General features: G+C 38.5%; 1 protein-coding gene across 1 annotated transcript; it reads left to right on the top strand.

Moving 5' to 3' along the window:
* The first annotated feature begins 493 nt into the window (after positions 1-493).
* Positions 494-1441, top strand: LOC102416244 (olfactory receptor 4F6-like). Its single transcript, XM_006062400.4, has one exon. The coding sequence runs from the start codon at positions 503-505 to the stop codon at positions 1439-1441; it is 939 nt and encodes a 312-aa protein (XP_006062462.4). The 5' UTR covers positions 494-502.
* Positions 1442-13304: the final 11863 nt, after the last annotated feature.

Consider the following 13304-nt stretch of genomic DNA (forward strand, 5'->3'; position numbering starts at 1 on the left):
TGTTTCTTTATGCTTCACAACAGTTTTCATACCTTTCCTATTTTTCCTCATTTACTTAACTCCATTCCTCACATAGATCTTACCATGAACATCTTCCAGGTCAGGGTAGATGACATGACTATGAGCTCTTATAATCCTCTAAGCACTTCATTTTTTTTCTTTTTTTTTCAAATATCATAGCACCTTTTTATTCATCTGGCTATGTAAGTAGTTACTTAATGCCTAACTTCACAAGTAGGTTAATGACAGACTGCGTTTTACCCCAGAAAGTGGCACAGTGCCAGGAAAATGTGAGGTCTTCTTGGTAGTTTCTCCATGAGTATTTGATAATGAATAAACTCTTGTATGAATTTTTAAAAGACATTTTGTGATCCAGAGTGAAGAGTTTCTTTAATATCAGAATTTGAAGCACAGTGATGTCTACTTCTTTCAGTGTTTCTGGCGTGTTCCTTTGTAACTAATTTTATTTGTTCCTTTCAGGTAAACGTCGTTCACAAAGTCAATGAGTAAAGCAAATTACTCTTCAGTATCTGAATTTGTGTTCCTGGGGCTTTCTACTTCTAGACCAGTGCAGCATTTCCTCCTTGCCTTCTCTACAGTGTTTTATGTAATGATTGTTCTAGGGAACTTTCTTGTTGTGTTAACAGTGACCTTTGACCCTCATCTACATTCCCCCATGTACTTCCTTTTAGCCAACCTCTCATCTATTGATTTGTGTTTTTCTACCTTAACAGTGCCTAAGATGATCTCTGACCTGTACTCTGGGCACAAAACCATATCCTTCCAGGGGTGTGTCATCCAGATATTTGTCCTTCACACCCTAGGTGGATCTGAGATGGTGCTGCTCACTGCCATGGCCTTTGACCGCTATGTGGCCATATGTAAGCCCCTGCACTACCTGACCATCATGAGCCCACGGGTGTGCCTTTTGCTTCTGTGTAGTGCTTGGGCTATTGGCCTCATTCACTCAGTGGTCCAGTTAGCTTTTGTGATCCATTTGCCTTTCTGTGGTCCTAATGAAATCGACAGCTTTTACTGTGACCTTCCTTGGTTTATCAAACTTGCGTGCATAGATTCCTACAGAATGGAATTCATGGTCACTGCCAACAGTGGGTTCATATCCATGGGCACTTTCTTCTTGTTGATCATCTCCTATGTTTTCATTCTGGTCACTGTGTGGAAACGCTCTTCAGGTGGTTTGCGCAAGGCCCTCTCTACTCTGTCAGCGCACATCACTGTGGTGGTTTTGTTCTTTGGACCCTGCATCTTTGTTTACATGTGGCCATTTCCCACGGTGCCAGTGGATAAGTTTCTCGCCATTTTAGACTTTCTGGTTACACCCATCCTGAATCCTGCCATTTACACACTGAGAAATAAGGATATGAAGACAGCAATGAGCAGACTAAGTAATCAGCTCCTAAGTTGGAGGAAGGTCTCCTAAGTAACTCATGAGAGCACAAATTACTTCAAACAACTTCATGTAATACAAATGTTGAAATAAATATGTAAAAATTGGGGCTTTTTTTTTTTTTTTAAGACAGTCACCATTTTATAGTATTCAGACTAGACCATTGATTATGAGGTTACATTGAATTCTCTGGGTAACAAGTTGTTTGTCAGCCAAATTAAAACCTGGGAAATGTTTGGTGGAAGATTTTGAAAAAGCATCAGTTGCAGACTTTGAATCTTCTGAGTGTACAGCCTTACACATTAGACTACCTGAATTCAGTTATTCAATTAAATTTGAGCAATTGATTAACATAACTAATATTATCAAACTTTGGGGGAACTATGAAACATCTAATTGTCCTTTGATTTTAACCTAGGATAAGAAAAATTTATATTTTTTCTGAAAGACAAAAAATTAGGTAAGGGAGGATTTAAAACCTGTGGCAATAAAATGGTGTAAAAAAAGTAGCACACAGAAGTGATAAGGTAGTATAATAAGGGGAGATTGACAGATGTCAGGAGGAAAAGCATCAGAGAGAGACTCAGAAATATTATGTTTCATGAATTTGAAACTATGCTCCAATTGTTTGCTTCAATTTCAATGGACTCAACTCATCTCCATTTGGCCTAGGGCAGGAAAATTCATGCATACATTGCTGTTTCATACTGTTTGAAGTTGTGACTTAATCCATCAATGAATATTCCTCAAACATCGGAACATATTGACTTGATCATATCCTGGCTGGTATTATTATTATCCAACAACTGCTCTATCCAAATTGTTTGCTGACTATTTTTCTCTGGTAACTTATACTCCTTTTTTCCTCAAAACATGGTATCAAATATGTGTTAGTGTGTATAATCTGTATAAATTACAAAACTGATTTAATTTATAGTTTGCTTTGTTAACTAGAAGACTGAGCCAAATTCCCTGCAAAACTATGTTTGAGTGTTTGTGATCTGAGATTCTTTTAGGATTATACAATCAGTTGTATATTTTATATTTTTCCTGTTTGTTGCTTTTATTTGTATTTTTAGTGGATTCTTGTTAGGTACATTAATTAAAAAGAACAGTGTAAAGCCAGATTTCTATTTGAACAATTTATCTTACTTTTGAAACTAGCAAGAGAAGGGAAAAGACTAAAGTTCTAAGCACAAAAGTTCTGAGGGCAAAACTGAATCACCCGAACTCTTCAGAGTGAGGAGACAAAGATCTTTTAAAATCATAATCCAAACTTGGGAAGAGTATATTCAAGGAACAAGAACAAACTTGAGTGTACCAAGTCTTATAAAAACTGCATTCAGATTCAAATAGGCTCAGTACTTGATTGGATTGAAGTGATCATACTTTAACCTTTTATGCCTCATAGAGGAGAGAGTAGATAGGTTGTGGAGGAATATTATGTCAGAACTACATGATCTTTTATGTACAATGTGTAAAATAAAAAAATAATTATTTTTATAATGATTATGGGATATGCAAGAAGAAGGGATATATGACTGAAAATTAAGAGGAAAATAGTTAATAGAAACAGACCACAGATACACAATTGTTGAAATTAGCAAAGAGTGTAAAAATTACTCATAAAATCAAGAGCGACATTAGGAAGTTGAAAAACTGAATGTTAAATTACAGACAGAAACAGTATCTAACAAAGAATCAAGTTATATTTTAGAAGTGAAAAAGAAATATTCCTAACAAGATGGTGGAGGAGTAAGTGGAGGTGGAGTACATGTCTCTCCATGGATACATCAGGAATACACCTTCAGACACAGAAGTGCATGCAGAACACCAGCTGAGAGTGGGCAGGAGTACCTGACCAGTGAAAAAGACCCACACAAAACTCGGTAGGATGAAGGAACTGGGGGGAAAACAGGAGTGTTAGTAGGACTGGACCTGCCCTCAGAGGGTGGGGGAACTGAAGCAGGGGTCCAATCCCCACATCGGGACAATTGTCTAAGAGGAGCAACATTTAAAGCTGAGAGTGAAACAGCTGATCTGTGACAGCCTAAGTTGAATCAGACAGTCCTTGCCACAGCCATACATACCCCGGACAGGGACGCAGGTCCTCTGGAAGGTGCAGTGGCTGGGAGCTGGGGTTTAGGGATTGTGGAGCAATCTCAGGGCAAGGGCTGCTGTTGACTGAGGAGAGATGGATCAAGGGGATGTGAGGGAGGAGATTGGGGTGGAAAATGCCTGTGGAGGAAAGCCAGGCAGCCATGGAAGCAAGGCGATACTGCTGAGTCATGCGTTAGGGGGTGGAGCCATCACCACAGCCTCTCTCTCCCCATACGCAGCATCAGCAGCTGAAAAACAGAGCAGCTGGCCTATCAAATCCCTGGCCACTGAACTAAAGAGCAGGATCCCACCAAGGGTGCACCTTTAAGTGCCTGACATGCTGATCTACAGAGTAGGACCCAGCCAGGGGGGCCCCTCTATGTGTCTGACCTTCCAAACAACGGAGAAGGACCTCAGGCAAGGGAATCCTCTAAGTGCCTGAATGGGGTTGAACGAGGGGAAGCTACGGAGAAAGACTGGCCAAAGAGGCCTTCTGATCCCTAGCTACAAGGGGCTCAAAAAAAGACTCTGATAGGGGCCATAGCTCCTGCGGCAGAGGCTGCCCACGTCCCTGCACACCTGGTGCCACCAGGGTCCCTACAAACCAAGCAACTGCACCACCTTCACGCTCAACTCTCCCTGGGGCAGAGCTGTAACCAGCAAAAAGAGCCTTGTGTCTATGTGTGCAGAGTTGCTTCAGTAGTGTCCAACTCTGCGACCCTGTAGACTGTGGCCTGTCAATATTCTTCCCCTTCAGGGAAGGGGGTTCTCCAGGCGAGAATACTGGAGTGTATTGGCCACTACTGGTTGCCATACCCTTTTAGAACATTATATTTCCTGCTGCCCTAGCCACAAACTCCCCTGAGTACCTGGTGCTGCTCAAACCCTTGCAACCCAAGAAGCTGCACCATCTCCACACCTGGCCCTCACAGGGGGAAACCCAAGTCCTCCAGAGCAGCCTCAGGAGCAAACCCCAGTGAACAATCCACATACAGAAGTGGAAATAAAACCACAGTTGAAACGCTGGGTTAGTGTGGCTAAGGAAGAAGGCCCCAAACCTTCCCACCAGCTGTATAAGCTGCAGATTAAATCCACACGATCAACTAGGCAGACTCTGCCTATGGAATATATAAAAGGTAATTGAGAGCTCCCACAAAAGAAAAAGCACTAGTTCTGATACCTATGGACATTGGAGGCAAGAACACAGAGAAATATGACCTGATTAGAATCTGAGCTACCCCCATAGCATGTCCAGAGATCAGCATAGTGTTGGAGGGCATCCTAGGAAGATGAGATGGACTGTGACTTCCCAGCAAGGGAAAGGACTCTGACAGCAGTGACTCAAGAAAAAAATTTACTATTCTTATGTTTTGACTTCATATATGCAGAGTACATCATGAGAAACGCTGGACTGGAAGAAACACAAGCTGGAATCAAGATTGCCGGGAGAAATATCAATAACCTCAGATATGCAGATGACACCACCCTTATGGCAGAAAGTGAAGAGGAACTCAAAAGCCTCTTGATGAAAGTGAAAGTGGAGAGTGAAAAAGTTGGCTTAAAGCTCAACATTCAGAAAACGAAGATCATGGCATCCGGTCCCATAACTTCATGGGAAATAGATGGGGAAACAGTGGAAACAGTGTCAGACTTTATTTTTTTGGGTTCCAAAATCACTGCAGATGCTGACTGCAGCCATGAAATTAAAAGACTCTTACTCCTTGGAAAGAAAGTTATGTCCAATCTAGATAGCATATTCAAAAGCAGAGACATTACTTTGCCAACAAAGGTCCATCTAGTCAGAGCTATGGTTTTTCCTGTGGTCATGTATGGATGTGAGAGTTGGACTGTGAAGAAGGCTGAGCGCCGAAGAATTGATGCTTTTGAACTGCGGTGTTGGAGAAGACTCTTGAGAGTCCCTTGGACTGCAAGGAGATCCAACCAGTCCATTCTGAAGGAGATCAGCCCTGGGATTTCTTTGGAAGGAAGGATGCTAACCTTATGATCCAGCAATCCCACTGCTGGGCATACACACTGAGGAAACCAGAAGGGAAAGAGACACGTGTACCCCAATGTTCATCGCAGCACTGTTTATAATAGCCAGGACATGGAAGCAACCTAGATGTCCATCAGCAGATGAATGGATAAGAAAGCTATGGTACATATACACAATGGAGTATTACTCAGCCATTAAAAAGAATACATTTGAATCAGTTCTAATGAGGTGGATGAAACTGGAGCCTATTATACAGGGTGAAGTAAGCCAGAAAGAAAAACACCAATACAGTATACTGACGCATATATATGGAATTTAGAAAGATGGTAACAATAACCCTGTGTACAAGACAGCACAAGAGACACTGATGTATAGAACAGTCTTATGGACTCTGTGGGAGAGGGAGAGGGTGGGAAGATTTGGGAGAATGGCATTGAAACATGTAAAATATCATGTATGAAACGAGTTGCCAGTCCAGGTTCAATGCACGATACTGGATGCTTGGGGCTAGTGCACTGGGACGACCCAGAGGGATGGTATGGGGAGGGAGGAGGGAGGAGGGTTCAGGATGGGGAACACATGTGTACCTGTGGCAGATTCATTTTGATATTTGGCAAAACTAATACAATTATGTAAAGTTTAAAAATAAAATAAAATTAAAAAAAAAATAAAAGAAAGATGAACCATATAAGAGCAATTAAAAAATAAATAAATAAAGCTGAAATTCCAGTACTTTGGCCACCGCATGCTAAGAATTGACTCATTGGAAAAGACTCTGATGCTGGGAGGGATTGGGGGCAGGAGGAGAAGGGAACGACAGAAGATGAGATGGCTGGATGGCATCATCGACCCAATGGATGTGAGTCTGCGTGAACTCCGGGAGTTGGTGATGGACAGGGAGGCCTGGCCTGCTGCAATTCATGGGGTCGCAAGAGTCGGACACGACTGAGCAATGAACTGAACTGTAGATTCTTTTGGATTTTTTTCTTTTTCTTTTTCCTTTCTATCCCCCTCTGTTATAGTTGTCGATTCTATTTGCATTATAAAATCTAATTACGCTTTTGAGCTTTTTTTTTTCTCAAATTTTTTTATTGTTGATATAAACCTCTGCTTCTACTTGGGCTTTTCCAGTTCTGTGGAGTTTTCCTTTCTCTCTCTCTCTGTCTTTTTAATTTTAATTTTTAAGCTTAATATTTTTCCTAAATTTATTCTTTTGTTTGCTTTTCCTACTGTTCCTTTCCCCTTGCAGTTAATCTTTAATGAGTATAAATCTTCATCTACCTGTATTTAACTTTGCATATCTAGTCTTTCTTTCTTTGCTTTCTTTGCTTTCTCTCAACATATTTATTAGTTTTATTTTCATTGCTTTAGTCCCAACTTGGCACCTTGCTTTAGTTTTATTTTCCAGTTAGTTTTGTTCTGGTAGATATAATTTTTGGTTTCCTTTGTTCACTGGGTCAATCTATTGTACTTTATTTTTGTTGGACTGTTTTGATTTTGTTTATGGGTGTATATGTATATGTGTATATTCAGTCACACTTTTTATTTTTGTTATAAACCTTTGCCTCTGTGTTGGGCTTTTGCAGATCTGAGGAGTTTTCCTTTTTTGTTTCTTCTTCCATTTTTTTCTCTTTTTTTATAAATTTAATTTTTAAAAACCTATTTTTGGGGGGCATTTATTCCTTTGTTTGCCTTTCCTACTGTTCTTTTCCCCTTGTGTTAATCTTTAATGTATACAAATCTTCTTCATCTACCTGTATTTAACTTTGCATATCTATTCTTTCTTTTATTTCTTTCTTTCCTTTCCTCTCAACATATTTGTTAGTTTTGTTTTCATTGCTTTATTCACCACTTGGCACCTTGTTTTAGTTTTGTTTTTCGGTTTGTGCTTTAGTTAGTTTTGTTCTTAACTGGTAAGTATAAATATTGATTTGCTTTGTTCACCTGGTCAATCTACTGTACTTTATTTTTTTGGACTGTTTTGACTTTTCTCATGGGTGCATATGTATATGTGTATATTCCATTATTTTAATTATTATTTGCCTAATTTTCTTACTGCCATTTGTCTGAAGTTCATCTTTGGTTTCTCATTTTTGGATATTTGTTTTAATCTCACTAAATGCCATAACAAAACACTTGTGGAATCTTCATTTCTGACCAGAGATAAAGCCCTGAGTCTTTGGAGTGGGAGCACTGACTCCAAGACCCTAGACTTCCAGAGAACTGACCCTGAAAGTGAAAGTAAAGTCACTCAGTTGTGTCCAAGTCTTTGCAGCCCCGTGGACTGCAGCCTACCAGGCTCCTCAGTCCATGGGATTTTCCAGGCAAGAGTAGTAGAATGGGTTGCCATTTCCTTCTCCAGGAGATCTTCCCAACCCAGGGATTGAACCTGGGTCTCCCGCATTGTAGGCAGATGCTTTACTGTCAGAGCCACCAAAAGTGAGAACTCACACAAAGGAAACCACTTGGAAAGAAGACCTGGTATCACCCAACCACCAGTAGCACCCTGTGCAGGACACCTCATCTAAACAACAAAACAAAAATAAAAACCCAGTCATTGGCAGACAGGATTACCAGCTCACTCAGCCTTGCCCATCAGAGGAAAAACAAACAAACAAAACTCAGCACAAATCTCACCCTATAGGAAGCTTACACAAACCACTGGACCAACCTTAGGAGGACAGACACCAAAAGGAAGAAAGAATTCAACCCTGAAGCCTGAGAAAAGGAGACCTCAAGCACAGAAGTTAAAAAAAAAATAATGAAAAGACAGAGAAATACTACACAAGTGAAGGGACAAACTAGAAATACAGAAGTCCAAATAAATGAAAATGAAATAGGCAATCTACCTGAAAAAGAATTCAGAATAATGATAGTAAAGATGATCAAAAACCTTGAAAACAAAATGTAGAAAATGTAAGAATCAATTAACAAAGACCTAGAAGAATTAAAGAATAAAAATACAGAGACAAACAACACAATGACTGAAATTAAAAATACTCTAGAAAGAATCAATAGCAAAATATCTGAAGTAGAAGAACAAATCAGTGAGCTGGAAGATAAAATGGGGGATATAACTTATGAAGAGCAGAATAAAGTAAAAAGACTGAAAAGAACTGAGGATAGTCTCAGAGACCTCTGGGACAATATCAAATGCACCAATATTTGAATTACAGGGGTCCCAGAACAAGAAGAGAAAAAGAAAGGTTATGAGAAAATTTTTGAAGAGATTATAGTTGAAAATTTCCCCAACATGGAAAAAGAAATAGTCAATCACGTCCAAGAGGCACAAAGTGTTCCATACAGGACAAACCCAAGGCAAAACACGCCAAGACACATACTAATCAAACTAACAAAGACTAAACACAAAGAAAGAATATTAATAGCAGCAAGGGAGAAGCAACAAGTACCACACAAGGGAAACCCTATATGCTTAACAGCTGATCTTTCAGCAGAAACTCTGCAGGCCAGAAGGGAATGATAGGATATATTTAAAGTACTGAAAGGGAAAAATCTACAGCCAAGATTACTGTACCTGGCAAGGATCTCATTCAAATTGGTGGAGGAAAAAAAGGCTTTCCAGACAAGTAAAAGTTAGGAGAATTCAGTACCACCAAACCAGGTTCACAACAAATGTTAAACAGACTTGAATAGTCAAGAAATACAAGAGAAGGAAAAAAAAAAATCTGCAAAATCAACCCCAAGCAATTAAGAAAGTGGCAATAGGAACATAAATATCAACAATTAAATGTAAATGGATTAAATGCTCCAACAAAAAGACACAAACTGGCTGAATGGATTCAAAAACAAGTCCCATATATATGCTGTCTACAAGAAACTCACTTCAGACCTCAAGACACATGTAGACTGAAAGTGAGAGGATGGACAAATATATTCCATGCAAATAGGAAGCAAAAGAAAGCTGGAGTAGCAATCCTCCTATCAGACAAAATAGACCTTAAAATAAAGAAGATTACAAGAAATAAGAAGGACACTACACATTGATCAAGGAATCAATCCAAGAAGAAGACATAACAATTGTAAATATCTATGCACCCAACATAGGAGCATCTCAATATATAAGACAAACACTAACAGGCATAAAAGGAGAAATTGACAGTAACACAATAATAGCAGGAGACTTTAACAGCCCACTCACACCAGTGGACAGATCATCAAAACAAAAAATTAATAAGAAACACAAATCTTAAATGATACATTAGATGAGATGGATCTCATTGATATCTTCAGGACATTCCATCCAAATGCAGAAGAATGCACCTTCTTCTCAAGTGCACATGGAACATTCTCCAGGATAGACTACATCTTGGGTCACAAATCAAACCTCAGTAAATTTGAGAAAATTGAAATTGCATCAAGCATCTTCTCCAAACACAATGCTATGAGACTAGATATCAATTACAAGAAAAAAAAAAAAAACTGTAAGAAACACAAACACATGGAGATCAAGCAACACATTTCTAAATAACCACAAGTTAGTCAAGAAATCAAAAAATTTCTAGAAAAAAATGGAAATGAAAACATGACAACTCAAAACCTATGGGATGCAGTGAAAGCAGTCCTAAAAGGGAAGTTTATAGCAATACAATCCTACCTTAAGAAACAAGAAAAACATCGAATAGACGACCTAATGTTGCATGTAAAACAACTGGAAAAACAAGAACAAAAAACCCCCAAAATTAGTAAAAGGAAAGAAATCATAAAGATCTGAGCAGAAATACATAAAAAATAAATGAAAGAAACAATGGTAAAGATTAATAAAACTAAAAGCTGGTTCTTTGAGAAGATAAACAAATTGACAAGTCTTTAGCCAGACTCATCAAGAAAAAGAAAGAATCATTTCAACAAAATTAGAAATGAAAAAGGAGAGTTTACAATAGACAATGCAGAATACAAAGGATTATAAGAGACTCTTATGAACAACTATATGGCAATACAATGGATAACCCGGAAGAAATGGACAGATTATTAGAAAAGTTCAATCTACAAATACTAAACCAGGAAAAAATACAAATTATGAACAACCCGATTACAAGCACTGAAATTGAAGCTGTGATCAAAAATCTCCCAAAAACTAAAGCCCAGGACCAGATGGCTTCACAGGATAATTCTATCAAATATTTAGAGAAGAGCTAACTCCTATCCTTCTAAAACTCTTTCAAAAAATTGCAGAGGAAAGAACACTTCCAAACTCATTCTTCAAGACCACTATCACCCTGATACCAAAACCAGACAAAGACAACACAAAAAAAGAAAACTACAGGCCAGTATCACTGATGAACATAGATTCAATAATCCTCAAAAAAAAATTTTAGCAAACAGAATTCAGCAGCATATCAAAAATTTCATACACCATGATTAAGTTGGGTTTATTCCAGTAATGCAAGGAGTCTTCAATAGGCACAAATTAATCAATGTGATACTCCATATTCACAAATTGAAAGATAAAAACCATATGATAATCTCAATAGATGCAGAAAAAGCCTTTGACAAAATTCAGTACCTATTTATGATTAAAACTCTTCAAAAAAATGGGCATACCTCCACATGCTGCTGCTGCTAAGTCGCTTCAGTAGTGTCCAGCTCTGTGCGACCCTATAGACAGCATCCCACCAGGCTCCCCACTCCCTGAGATTCTCCAGGCAAGAACACTGGAGTGGGTTGCCATTGCCTTCTCCAATCCGTGAAAGGGCAAATGAAAGTGGTCGCTCAGTCGTGTCTGACTCATAGTGACCCCATGGACTGCAGCCCACCAGGCTCCTCCATCCATGAGATTTTCCAGGCAAGAGTACAGGAATGGGGTGCCATTGCCTTCTCTGATACTTTAACATAGTAAAGGCCATATTTGAAAAGCCTACAGCAAACATTATTCTCAATGGTGAAAAACTGAAAACATTCCCCCTAAGATCAGGAACAAAATAAATATTTCACCAGTGTTATTCAACATAGTTCTGGAAGTCCTAGCTACAGCAGAGAAGAAAAAGAAATAAAAGTAATCCAGATCGGAAAAGAAGAAGTAAAGCTCTCACTGACTGCAGATGACATGATACTGTACATAGAAAACCCTAAAGAGAGTATGGAAAAATTTCTAGAGCTAATCAGTGAATTTAGCAAAGTTGCAGGATACAAAATCAATACACAGTCACATTTCTATATATTAACAATGGACAATCAGAAAAAGAAATTAAGGAATCAATCCCATTCACCACTGCAACAAAAAAAATTAAATATCTAGGAATAAATTACCTAAGGAGACAAAAGAACTATACACAAACAATTATAAGACACTGATGAAAGAAATCAAAGAGGACATAAACAGATGGAGAGATATTCCATGTTCCTGGATAGGAACAATCAATATTGTGAAAATGACTACTACCAAATGCAATGTACAGATTCAATGCAATCTCTATCAAATTACCAATGGCATTTTTCACAGAACTAGAACAAAAAATTTCACAATTCATATGGAAACACAAAAGACCCTGAATAGCAAAAGCAGTCTTGAGAAAGAAGAATGGAGCTGGAGGAATCAACCTTCCTGACTTCAAGTTATACTACAAAGCTACAATCATCAAAACAGTATGGCACTGGCACAAAAACAGAAATATAGACCAGTGGAACAAGATAGGAAGCCAAGAAATAAACCCATGCACCTATAGGTACCTTATTTTTGACAAAGGAGACAAGAATATACAATGGGGCAAAGACAGCATCTTCAATAAATTGTGCTGGGAAAACTGGACAGCTACATGTAAAAGAATGAAATTAGAACACTTCCTAACACCATACACATAGATAAACTCAAAATGGATTAGCGACCTAAATGTAAGACCAGAAACTATAAAACTCTTGGAGGAAAACATAGGTAGAACCCTTGATGACATAAATCAAAGCAAGATCCGCTATGACCCACCTCTTAGAGTGATGGAAATAAAAAAAAAGTTAATAAGTGGGACCTGATTGAACTTCAAAGCTTTTGCACAGCCAAGGAAACTAAAAGCAAGGTGAAAAGACATCCCTCAGAATGGGAGAAAATAATAGCAAATGAAACAACTGACAAAGGATTAATTTCCGAAATATACAAGCAGCTCATACAACTCAATGCCAGAAAAACAAACAACCCAATCAAAAAGTGGGAAAGAGACCTAAACAGACATTTCTCCAAAGAAGACATATGGATGGCTAACAAACATGAAAAGATGCTCAACATCGCTCATTATTAGGGAAATGCAAATCAAAACTACAATGAGATATCACTTCACACCAGTCAGAATGGCCATAATCAAAAAGTCTACAAACAATAAATGCTGGAGAGGGTGTGGAGAAAAGGGAGCACTCTTGCACTTTTGATGGGAATGTAAACTGATGCAGCCACTGTGGAAGACAGTATGGAGGTTCCTTAAAAAACTAGGAATAAAACCACCATATGCCCCAGCAATCCCACTCCTAGGCATATACCCTGAAGAAACCAAAGTTGAAAAAGACACATGTAACTCATCGTTCATTGCAGCTATTCACAATACCTAGAACATGGAAGTCATCTAGATGTCCATCGACAGATGAATGGATAAAGAAGTTGTGGTACATATACACAATGGAATATTACTAACCCATAAGAGGAATGCATTTGAGTCAGTTCTGATGAGGTGGATGAACCTAGAACCTATTGTACAGAGTAAAGTTGAGTCAGAAAGAGAAAGATAAATACTGTATTCTAACACATATAAACAGAATCTAGAAAAATGGTACTGAAGCAATTATTTACAAGGCAGCAGT

Source organism: Bubalus bubalis, chromosome 11 (assembly GCF_019923935.1).
Source record: "Bubalus bubalis isolate 160015118507 breed Murrah chromosome 11, NDDB_SH_1, whole genome shotgun sequence".
Lineage (NCBI taxonomy): Eukaryota > Metazoa > Chordata > Mammalia > Artiodactyla > Bovidae > Bubalus > Bubalus bubalis.